Raw genomic sequence first — 12,276 nt, 5'->3', positions numbered from 1 at the left:
AAAAGCAAATTTCTGGCTGCTTTGGAAACATCAGAAGAGCGAGGAGGTGATATATAATCCGGCACAGAAGTAGGAATGGATCCTTCGACTTCTCTGGGGAGGAGATAAAATAAGTGTTGTCCTGGCAACAGCTGGAAAGGGTGCAGGCATCACCACGTGGCTGTAGTCAGGACACCTGGGTGACAGAGGTGATCGATGGGCCCCACCCTGGGCAGCTGTCATCGAGCAGGAAACAGGTGTTTAGGGTTTAGGGCTCCAGACAGATGACAGTGTCTGCTAAACCCTCTTGGGAGGGTCCCCAGGATCCCCACCCAGGCTGCTGGCAGTTGAAGAATGGGGTGTGTAGCCCAGGGATCCCAGTGTAAGCCCCTGCTTCCTGCCTAAAGACTGAGCCCACCACAGGCCCCAGGGGCCGCCTTTCCCTGTGTGTGGGGTTGGCCTGGAGCCCAGGTGTACCCCAGCTTGCCTCTCCAAGCCCTGGCTGTCTGGCCTTGGGCCTGGAGCAGCCTCAGATGCTGAGGGAAGGTCACCCAGCCTCAAATGGTGACCTTGGCAGCCTCAGCGTTCTGGGTCAGGTGAGGCTTCCTGGTGCCAACCCAGGTGTGAAGCTGGGTGCCCAGGCTGGATGCCCCGGGCTGAGGTTGGCCAGGACTGGAGGAGCCAATTCGTCTTGCTGGTGACTCAAGCCCAGCACCGCCCTGGGGCCGGATCCTGCCCACAGCCCCGGGCACAGAAGGCCCTGCCTGTCTGGGCAGGCATCCTGAGCTCCCCAGAGGCTCCGAGGGGGAGGCACACAGCCTCTGCACAGCCGGTGCATCTGGGTTTGAGTCCAGGCTCTGCCACTCCCTGGCCATACGATTTGGGGTGCATCACCTGACCGGTGCCTGCCACAGGGCCTGGCACCTCGTAGGTGCTTGATTACTTCATTTAAAAATATTTATTATATGCCTAGTATGGCAGGGCTTCTTTGGGGGCTCAGTGGTAAAGATTCTGCCTGCAATGCAGGAGACGCATTCGCTCCCTGGGTGGGGAAGATTCACTGGAGGAGGAAATGGCAACCCAATCCAGCATTCTTGCCTGGGAAATCCCAGGGACAGAGGAGCCTGGTGGGCTACAGTCTAGCGGGCTGCAGAGAGTCAGACATGACTGAGAGACTTAACAGCAACTATGTGCCAGGCACTGGTGAAGGAACTGGGGATAAATCAGGCACATTATTAAATGAACAAATTATTCTGTACTTCATTCCTCAGTTTCCTCATCAGTGAAATGGGCTTATAAAAAAAAAAAACCCTGTCCTATGAGTCTGGGTAAACTCCAGGAGTTGGTGATGGACAGGGAGACCTGGCATGCTGCGGTTCATGGGGTCGCAAAGAGTCAGACATGACTGAGCGACTGAACTGAACTGAAGCTGTGTAATAGCTGTTCCTGGGGATAAAAGGACTCAGGTTAAGCACCTTCTAGATGCTTAGATATTACTTAGCTGGACCCCTAGCAGGGGGTCTGCCACGAAGCAGGTTGGAACTCAGTGGATCAAAGTCATTGGTCACCTACACGCCATGAACACGGCGCTTTACCCAGATCACACCCGTTAATTCTTACAACAGCCTTATGAGGCTGGGAGGACTGTGATCCCTATTTTACAGATGAGAAAGTTGGGGTTTAGATAAGAGAAGTGAGCACGCTCATTCATGCACGCATCTGTCAATTCAGTGAATATGGATTGAGACTTCTTATATGCCAGGCCTGAGGCCCAGTGCTGGGGATTTTAAAAATGTTCTAGAAACTCCCAGGCCCAGAGCAAGGACTCCAGATAGGAAGACGCAGGCTCTCCAGCACATTTGGGTCCCAGCCCATTGGCCATCGTGTTGAAAACCAGGAGCAAAGCTCTTGGTGGACAGATGGGGCCCTGAGGCTCAGAGAGGGACCTCTACCACTTAGGATCACACAGCAAGTGAGCCAAATAGTCAGAAACCAGACTTCCCGTGTGGACCCCAAATTAAAATTTAACTCCAGGCTGCTGTCCTACGTTCCCGTCTTGGCTTCCGACCTTAGCAGTGAACAAAACGGACGACCTGCATACATTCTAGCAGAGAGAGACAGACAACAAGCCACCATAATAAATGAGCAAATCAAATACAATACGCTAGAGAGAAGAAGCATCGCTGAGAGGCTGACACTTCCCTGGAGGAAGTGAGAGGCCAAAGACGGGCAGTTTGGGAGGAGAACGTGAAGCGAGTGCAAACAGCGAGCGCAAAGGCCCTGAGGCGGGGACGCGCTGGAGCCGCAGAGGACCAGCAAGGAGGCCGGGGGGGCAGAGTGAACAGAGGGGGTGTGGGGGTGAGGCCAGGGCAGGACCTGGGCCTGCTGCTTGTACACGCCTCACAGGGTCGTCCCGGGGGTTAAGTAAGATGCCGAGTGTAAGGAGCCCCGGGCAGACATGCAGTAGGGGCTCAGCAAAGGCCCTCCTGCCCTCCTGCCCCGGGTTCTCCGTGCTCTGCGCGTCACATTTAAAAAGATCTGGGGCCGATGCTGCCTCCTGGTGGCAGCTCTGATGGGACTCAGAGACCAGGTCCGACGCTTCCTAGAGCGGGAGTCGTCCGGTCCATCCCCCGGCCACCAGGCAGAGGGCTGCAGAGCCCCAGGGGGGGCCAGGCTTAGGTTAGGGCTCTGCCCCCTTCCCCCTGATTCGTTTCCGATTCCTGCTTTGTGCTCACGAATAATTTCTGAAGCCTCATTCCTCTCCACCATCTCACTGTTTTTGAAGAGGTCTTTTAAAACTGCCAACACTATGTTAAAATAATAGAGATACGGGAAAGACATTTTCCACGTTCCCATCCCCCAAATCAAATCAACGTCGTCACGTGTCACCGCGGGTTGGGGCACCTTCTAGTTCGGTCGACGAGGCATTCGAGTTATATAGACTGTGGGCTCTCACACAGCTGTCCAAAAGACTTTCACAAATACGTTTGAGCATCTGTTCTGTAAGAGGTGCTAGGGATACAGGGAAATACAGGCTCTTCCGGAGCTTAGTGAGATGCCAGACAGCAAACGAAATGTCCAGTATCCCAAATAGCACCAAGGACTATAAAGAAAAACAGAGCTAGGGAATGAGTGGAGGGTCATTGCCATTCCCAAAGTCCACGGAGAGAAAGAAGGTGGCCCTGGAGTTAAATATGAAGAAAGTGAGAGACGGGCACCAAGGGGACCCGCTGGACCGAGCAGGTGGGGCTGGCTCGCCAGGTTCTGGTTGTACTGGGAACCAAAGGCTGAGGGCCTTGGTGAGGACCTGACCCTCTCTGCGTCTCGGGAGCTGAGAGGAGGGTCTCCAGTTCTCTTTGGCAGAGGGAGGGCTCTCGTTTGACTGTTTTGTGGGCAGGGGAGGGTACCTCGGGGTGAGGGAGGGACAGGCTCTCGGGTGGTGCTCAGGATGGACAGTCCCTAGAAGCAGCTGGAGACGGGGGCCGGGACGCGGGGACCGAAGAGCCCTGTTCAGAGGGCTGATGGAGGCCTGGGCGGGGCTCGGGAAGGGCCCGCAGCGTGCTGGCACACAGCGGGCACAAGGGCACCCTGCGCTCTCCCCCCGGCAGGTCTGGCGGGCGGCGCATGGCCAAGGTGGTGCGGGACTTCCTGGGTGCCCAGCAGGTGCAGGCGCCCGTGGAGGTCTATTCTGACTGGCTCTCTGTGGGCCACGTGGACGAGTTCCTCAGCTTCGTGCCCACCTCTGACCAAAAGGTAAGTCCCCCCGTCCTGCCCGAGCCACCCTGCCCCACCCTGACCCGATGGGGCGGGATAAGGCAAGGCCACCTGAAGCTAGGTCATGACCTCCGTCCACAGAAAGCCTGGGGTCAGATGCCCTTTGGGCCAGCCAGTGTGCATCGGGGCAGGCTTCCTGGAGGAGGTCAGGGCCTAGGTCAGCAGGGCACTCATATTCTGATGATTCGTGTACCCATTTTCACACTCACTGGGTATTTGCTCTGACCCGAACCTCTCAGCCAAGACCCAGGCATGGCACTGGTAATAACTGGCAACATTCACTGAGCGCGTATTAGGTGTCCATGTCTTAAAGTGTTTACTCCTCTAGCAGCCCAAGAAGAGGGCACTGTCATCATTGCCCCCATGTTATAGATGGAGAAACCGAGGCTCAGAAGGGTCGTTAACTAGCAGGGTGAGATTTCCAGATGGCAGGCTCTGGGCCAACACGTCAGACACTCACTTCCTTACAGAGGTGACGGAGGAGGGCACAGCCCACGGGGGGCAGGCAGCCAGGAGGGGAGGCCTCCTAGTGACCAGTAGTCGAGTTTCTTGGTGGACAAAATGGGGAAGGGCTTCCAGGCGAGCAGAAGGTCATGGACAAAGGTCTGGAAGTGTGGCGTGGCTTGGAGGATCAGAACTTCAGACAGGCCTGTGGCTGGTGGGGGAGATGGACAGGGGAGCGCCATGTGCAGTGTGGCCTGGGAATCCAGGCCCCTCCTGGGTCGGGGGCGCATGCCTCGGGGGGACCTGTCTACCGAGCCGTTCCTCCTCCTCTGTCCCAGGGCTTCCGGCTTCTCCTGGCCAGCCCCAGTGCATGCCTCAAGCTGTTCCAAGAGAAGAAAGAGGAGGGCTATGGGGAAGCAGCCCAGTTTGACGGTGAGTGCCAGCAAGCCCATTACCCCACCAGACCCTGTCCTCCGGCTGCCAGCCCTGGGCACTGCTGATGCCAGTCACGGCCAGGCTGTGCTTACAGGCCCTTTGTCTGCCAGCTCTCAGCTCAGAGTCCATATCTGATCTTCCCTGTTATGGGAGCCAAAGATGGGGGCTTTCCCTTGCTTGGGCCAGGGATGGAAGCCAACGGCCCGCGGCTTGCCCTAGGCACGGTGGCCCCCTCCAGTGCAGGACTGCTTCTGGCCACAGCCCAAGAGGAGAAAGAAGCAGGAAGCTATGGGCCCTCCCTCATGCCTGTCTGCAGACACTTCCGCCCACTTGCCCAATCAGATCATCCGCCCTCTTCTCTGTATCCCCTTCCACGGAGGAGGAAACTGAGGCTCAGAGAACAGAAGCAGCTGGCCCAGGGTTATGCAGCACAGAGCAGGAGAGGTGCGGAGCCAGGAGGGTGCTCGGGGCCTCTCTGCGGAGCCCCCTCTACAGACCCATTTGGCCCCTGAGCATCTCCACCTTCCCCACCATGGAGCTCAGTGTCCTCACCTGGGGCGTGCAGCGCTGGAAGGCATGGGGCACAGCCTTCAGCAAGGGCAGGTCTGGATCCAGAGCCTGGCCTCCGCTTGCTGACTCTGGGCTCAAGGGTGCGTTCCGAACCTCCCAGTGCCTCTGTTCCCTCTTTCTGAATGTGCTGTGATAACCAACCCGATCCAGCATTGCTGGAAGGATCATCAATAATAAATGTAACAGGAGGCCAAGAGCACGGTGGGTGCTCAATAACGGTGGCTGCATTGTAATTATTAGGCTTCCCAGGCGGCGCTAGTGATAAAGAACCTGCCTGCCAATGCAGGAGACGTAAGAACCGTGGGTTCGATCCCTGGGTTGGAAAGATCCCCTGGAGGAGGGCATGGCAACTCACTCTGGTATTCTGGCCTGAAGAATCCCATGGACAGAGGAGCCTGGCGGGCTACAGTCCATAGGGTCCCAAAGAGTTAGACAGGACTGAAGCGACTTAGCATGCACACACATTGCAATTATTTAGGGCCTCCAAGAGCTCAGGAGTCCTTTCCCAAGGAGCTTATAATCCATCACCAGGATTTCAGTTCAGTTCAGTTCAGTCGCTCAGTCATGTCCGACTTGTTGTGACCCCATGAATCGCAGCACACCAGGCCTCCCTGTCCATCACCAACTCCCGGAGTTCACCCAAACTCACGTCCATCAAGTCAGTGATGCCATCCAGTCAGCTCATCCTCTGTCGTCCCCTTCTCCTCCTGCCCCCAATCCCTGCCAGCATCAAAGTCTTTTCCAATGAGTCAACTTTTCGCATGAGGTAGCCAAAGTACTGGAGTTTCAGCCTCAGCATCAGTCCTTCCAATGAACACCCAGGACTGGTCTCCTTCAGAATGGACTGGTTGGATCTCCTTGCAGTCCAAGGGACTCTCAAGAGTCTTCTCCAACACCACAGTTGAAAAGCATCAATTCTTCGGCATTCAGCTTTTTTCACAGTCCAACTCCCACATCCATACATGACCACTGGAAAAATCATAGCCTTGACTAGATGGACCTTTGTTGGCAAAGTAATATCTCTGCTTTTGAATATGCTATCTAGGTTGGTCATAACTTTCCTTCCAAGGAGTAAGCATCTTTTAATTTCATGGCTGCAGTCACCATCTGCAGTGATTCTGGAGCCCCCCAAAATAAAGTCTGACACTGTTTCCACTGTTTCCCCATGTATTTCCCATGAAGTGATGGGACCGGATGCCATGATCTTCGTTTTCTGAATGTTGAGCTTTAAGCCAACTTTTTCACTCTCCTCTTTCACTTTCATCAAGAGGGTTTTTAGCTCCTCTTCACTTTCTGCCATAAGGGTGGTGTCATCTGCATATCTGAGGTGATTGATATTTCTCCCAGCAATCTTGATTCCAGCTTGTGTTTCTTCCAGCCCAGCGTTTCTCATGATGTACTCTGCATAGAAGTTCAATAAGCAGGGTGACAATATACAGCCTTGACGTACTCCTTTTCCTATTTGGAGCCAGTCTGTTGTTCCATGTCCAGTTCTAACTGTTGCTTCCTGACCTGCATACAGATTTCTCAAGAGGCAGGTCAGGTGGTCTGGTATTCCCATCTCTTTCAGAATTTTCCACAGTTTATTGTGATCCACACAGTCAAAGGTTTTGGCATAGTCAATAAAGCAGAAATAGATGTTTTTCTGGAACTGTCTTCCTTTTTCCATGATCCAGTGGATGTTGGCGATTTGATCTCTGGTTCCTCTGCCTTTTCTAAAACCAGCTTAAACATCAGAAAGTTCACGGTTCATGTATTTCTGAAGCCTGGCTTGGAGAATTTTGAGCACTACTTTGTTAGCATGTGAGATGAGTACAATTGTGCAGTAGTTTGAGCATTCTTTGGCATTGCCTTTCTTTGGGATTGGAATGAAAACTGACCTTTTCCAGTCCTGTGGCCACTGCTGAGTTTTCCCAAATTTGCTGGCATATTGAGTGCAGCACTTTCACAGCATCATCTTTCAGGATTTGAAACAGCTCCACTGGAATTCCATCACCTCCACTAGCTTTGTTCATAGTGATGCTTTCTAAGGCCCACTTGACCTCACATTCCAGGATGTCTGGCTCTAGGTGAATGATCACACCATCGTGATTATCTGGGTTGTGAAGATCATTTTTGTACTGTTCTTCTGTGTATTCTTGCCACTTCTTCTTAATATCTTCTGCTTCTGTTAGGTCCATACCATTTCTGTCCTTTATCGAGCCCATCTTTGCATGAAATGTTCCCTTGGTATCTCTAATTTTCTTGAAGAGATCTCTAGTCTTTCCCATTCTGTTCTTTTCCCCTATTTCTTTGCATTGATCACTGAAGAAGGCTTTCTTATCTCTTCTTGGTATTCTTTGGAACTCTGCATTCAGATGCTTATATCTTTCCTTTTCTCCTTTGCTTTTCGCTTCTCTTCTTTTCACAGCTATTTGTAAGGCCTCCCCAGACAGCCATTTTGCTTTTTTGCATTTCTTTTCATGGGGATGGTCTTGATCCCTGTCTCCTGTACAATGTCACGAACCTCAGTCCATAGTTCATCAGGCACTCTGTCTATCAGATCTAGGCCCTTGAATCTATTTCTCACTTCCACTGTATAATCATAAGGGATTTGATTTAGGTCATACCTGAATGGTCTAGTGGTTTTCCCCACTTTCTTCAATTTGAGTCTGAATTTGGCAATCAGGAGTTCATGATCTGAGCCACAGTCAGCTCCTGGTCTTGTTTTTGTTGACTATATACAGCTTTTCCATCTTTGGCTGCATAGAATATAATCAATCTGATTTCGGTGTTGACCATCTGGTGATGTCCACGTGTAGAGTCTTCTCTTGTGTTGTTGGAAGAGGGTGTTTGCTATGACCAGTGCAAAACTGGCCTCTTGGCAAAACTCCATTAGCCTTTGCCCTGCTTCATTCTGTATTCCAAGGCCAAATTTGCCTGTTACCCCAAATGTTTCTTGACTTCCTACTTTTGCATTCCAGTCCCCTGTGATGCCAAACCTTAGCCCCATCAGGGTTTCCGATTCCTGGTTTTCTCTGTCCTAGCTTCAGACCCTGGGGCTGGGGTGGAAGAAGCTTGTGGTCCAGATTATTTAGCCCAGGCCCAAGGTGGCCCGAGGCAGGACTCGCTGAGCCGGCCACAGTCTTGTTTCTCTCGCAGGCTTAGAGCACCAGGTAAGCAGAAGCATTAACGAGATGCTGGCAGACAGGCGTCTCAGGAACGACAACCTGTATGCTCAGGTGAGGGGAGCGGAAGGGGAGCAGCCCCGGGACCGCTGGGGTGGGGACGAGGGCTTCCGCCGGGACCCCTGCCTCTCCTGGGGCCTGCAGAGGCCTGTGGGCCGGGCAGGGCCTCTCTCTTGGGAACCCAGAGTCTGATGGAATAGGCACCACCGTGCTAGTCTGACGGGAGACCTTGGTCCATTCTGGGGAAACGATGGGCTTCTATGGAGTAACGTTGACTCCCCCAAGAAGTGTTGTGAGGCGGGAGAGGTGGGGTTCTGCAGGGGTGAGGGATGGGCTGGTGGGGGTCTGGGAGCCTTAGTGAAGAGATGGGGTGGGAGGAGGCCCCAGGAGTGGGGGGCTCATACCTGAGTGTGCCCGGGGCAGGCCTGGCACAGTCCACTCAGTCAGTGGGAGGAGGCCCCCTTCTCCCCTACCCACGGAGCTGGGCGAGAGGATGAGCCTGGCTGTGGTCGGGGGGTGGCAGCAGGCACTCAGGGAACCAGAAACCGGCGGGGTGCAGACCCCAGGCCCACGTCTTCCTCGCTCCGTGCCCTTGGGCAGGTCTCTCGAGCCTCAGGGTCCCATCTGGGGTAGCAGTGGCAGAGAGCTGTTGTGAGGCTCACACCTGCTGAAGGGCGCAGGGGGCCTGCGTGGGGGTGGCCTGAGCTGAAGGGCCCAGCTGACGTTGCCCCTTCCCGGCTCCCTGGGCTCCGGGGCCTCTCCCCTCGCCCCCCAGAGGTGCATCGACTGGAACCGGGAGGTGCTGAAGCGGGAGCTGGGCCTCACTGAGCAGGACATTGTGGACGTCCCGCAGCTGTTCTCCCTGAACGGCGCCTACGCAGAAGCCTTCTTCCCCGACATGGTGAGGGCACTGAGGGGGGTGGGGTTCCTTCCGCCCTGGGGGCGCGGGGATCCTGGTGGGCGGTCAGTCAGGGGTCTGGGGGAGAAGCCCTCCCTGTCCGAGGGCCTCTGCAGGGCTCACCTTTGGGGGCAGATAGAGAGCATCTCCATCACTAGTTCCCACCAGGATGACTTTGCCTGCCTCGGGGCACTTTGCCCCACGAGGAGAATGCCACGGCATCTGGTGGGTGGAGGCCACGGGCGGCCAGACACCCTGCGGTGCCCAGGGCGGCCACAGGCCGGAGCACTTTTCCCCTGAAAATGGAGAGCGGGAGCCTGGCTTGGATCCAGTGCCCCTGGCCTTTGCTCGGGGGCCTTGGCTCCTTGTCCTGCTCCCCAGGGGCACCCTGGCTGTCAGCAACACGGGCAGCTGAGCAGCAGATGAGCCACTGGGGTCTCACGGCTGGGGCCCCTGCTGCCCAGAGTGCCCCTCCACCCCCAGGGAAGGATGCGGAGGCATCAGCAACAGCGAGTGGGGGCTCCCAGGACGGGAGACCCTCCCCCTTCAGCCTGGGGCCTTTAGCTCAAATCCCCGTCGCTGGACAAGCCAAGGACGGGGAGTGAATCATGAGATCCTGATTGGATTCAGGCAGGACCACGTTCACTCCTCACCCCTCGCTATGGGCTCCCTGTAGGGCCTCTGGAGACAGGCCTTCACACCCTCGGTTCCACTGATATTCGGAGCTGAAGACAGTCTGCTGGGGGTGGGGGGGTGTCCTGTGCATCGTAGGATGGTTGCAAAGCACCCCGGAAGGTAACGTCAGCCCGGCTGAGAACCGATGCTCTGAGGCGGTGCTGTCAGAACCTTCTCGGATGACGGAAGCCTTTTATGCCAGTGTAACCGGCACTTGTGGCTTCTGAGCGCTTCAAATGTGGTTACCCTCTCTGGGCTGTGGCCTTGTCCACACCTGCTGGGAGGCCCCTCCCCAAAACACCGCCCTTTATGGGAATCTCCCGCCTTCAGGGCAGGCCCAGCTAGAGGATCCCGGTGTGTCCTCACTGGAGGACTCTCAGGGAACGCTCGGTTAACCCCCTGTTTATCAGACGTGGAGAGAGGCCGTTGGAGCAGAGGTCATTGCCTGGGGTCTCCGGGGAGCAAATGGATCGGCCTGCTGTCCCCCGAGTCCTCGGGGAGCAGGGCCGGGCTGGCCACAGCCCTGAATGCCACCCCCGGTCCTCCTCCCACACCCTGTGCCCCTCTGCATGCCCCCCCTTCCACCCCTGATGTTCCAGCCCATTGGTGGGCAGTGAGGCAGCTCCCAGCAAGGCCATGGGCCTGACACCACTGGACCTCCAAGCTCCACATCGGTCCTGGCGGCAGATGGCCCTGCAGGGGAGGCTGGAGGGAGTGGGGCCGGGGGCGAGGCGCATGTCAGACCGCCCACCCGACCCCGAGAGGACCCAGCGAGCCAGTGTCCCCCCTGAACACCACGGACAGCTCCTCGGGCCCACCGTTGGGGCCCGATGCTACCTCTGAGAAGCCTTGGCTGGCTGCAACGGGCAGACTTCCCTTCCGCTCGTTACAGCCCCTCCAGGGAGACAAACACAGCTGCCCCCCTCCCCCCGCCCGAGCGCCCCTGGCAGCCGCAGCGCTGCGCTCTGGCAAAGGAAAGGGCGTGCGGCACTGGCGTGAGTCAGGCCTGAGTCACAGTTCCGGCTCCCTGCCCTCTGGTTGTGTGCCCTTATTATGCTGTGTAACCTGTCCAAGGTGTGGCCTCACAGCGAGGCTGTGTGGTTTCTGATGCTATACCTGGCACCTGGCGTATGCTCGGGAGACGGTAACCATGATCAGGGCTCCAGGAACCGCTGAGCAGGTGTGTTCTGCTCAGACGCTCCACACCTGTGACCCGCGCACCTGCGGATGGGCACTTTTGCTCGACAAGTTTTCTGGCAGATGACGGTGAAGTCTTGTTCTAACAGAGCTGTTATCCAATCTTCTGATACAAGGAAAGTGTTGGAGGAAGGGTGACTTTTATTGATGTGACGTTACCATGTATGTTACTGGCAGCCCTGCCTGTTATTATTACTACTTTTAAATTTTTGGCCATGCTGCGTGGCATGTGAGATCTTAGTTCCCTGACCAGGGATCAAACCCATGCCCCTTACACGACAGTGCAGAACCTTAACCACGGGGCCGCCAGGGAAATCCCAAGCCCTGCCTGTTATCAACCCTCTCTTCCAAATAAGAATCTGTATCTTTGCTGCTTCCAGAGGCCCTAGTTCCGAGGGCCACGCTTGGTGCCCAGGGATGAGAGGAGATGAGCAGGCCCTGGGGGTGGGTCTGCCCGACCCTGGACTGAGAAGGGGCCCAGGTGTAGTGCGGCCCCAGCAGCGAGGCCTCTCTCTCGCCCCCTTTGCAGGTGAACATGGTGGTCTTAGGCAGGCACCTGGGCATCCCCAAGCCCTTTGGGCCCATCATCAACGGCCGCTGCTGCCTGGAGGAGAAGGTGCGGTCCCTGCTGGAGCCGCTGGGCCTCCGCTGCGTCTTCATCGACGACTACTTATCCTACCACAAGCTGCTCGGGGAGGTCCACTGCGGCACCAACGTGCGCCGGAAGCCCTTCCCCTTCAAATGGTGGCACGTGGTGCCCTGAGCCGGCCCGCCCAGCGTCCTCCTGGCCCCCCACCAGGGAAGCCAGCCAGCGTGAAGAGCCTCCACCTGGCCGCCATCCTCGGGGGGCCGTGCGCGCCTCCTCTGAGCGCCCCCAAGCATGCTGGTCGCCATGGGAACCAGGATACAGGGAGGGTCATGGCACACTCAGCTCGAGGAGGATGGCCCTCCTTGCCCCCTCGCCTCTTCCCCACCCACTGCCCCCAGAGGTGCTGGAGACCGTCAGCAGCCTGAGCACCGTGCGGGGTGGCCACACACGGCCACGCGTGCCCTCGGCGGGTGCCCCAGCTCCACTTGCCCCCCTCCGTTCTGAGATGATTCCCTCCGTGTTTGCACCAAGAATGGGGCCCACAGGGC

General features: G+C 56.5%; 1 protein-coding gene across 1 annotated transcript in view; it reads left to right on the top strand.

Annotated features, from left to right (window-relative positions):
* Window positions 1–11,902, top strand: part of LOC138075749 (protein-arginine deiminase type-1-like) — a 43,542-nt gene extending 31,640 nt beyond the window's left edge. Inside the window, exons 12-16 of the mRNA XM_068967725.1 lie at window positions 3,588–3,732; window positions 4,536–4,629; window positions 8,344–8,423; window positions 9,145–9,270; window positions 11,669–11,902. Of these exons, the coding sequence (XP_068823826.1) occupies window positions 3,588–3,732; window positions 4,536–4,629; window positions 8,344–8,423; window positions 9,145–9,270; window positions 11,669–11,902 (679 nt within the window). The remainder of the gene's footprint in view (window positions 1–3,587; window positions 3,733–4,535; window positions 4,630–8,343; window positions 8,424–9,144; window positions 9,271–11,668) is intronic.
* Window positions 11,903–12,276: the final 374 nt, after the last annotated feature.

The sequence above is a fragment of the Capricornis sumatraensis genome, chromosome 3 (assembly GCF_032405125.1).
Source record: "Capricornis sumatraensis isolate serow.1 chromosome 3, serow.2, whole genome shotgun sequence".
NCBI classification, from domain to species: domain Eukaryota; kingdom Metazoa; phylum Chordata; class Mammalia; order Artiodactyla; family Bovidae; genus Capricornis; species Capricornis sumatraensis.
Note: the sequence above shows the minus strand (reverse complement) of the source record. Positions and strands in the feature narration are given on the sequence as shown.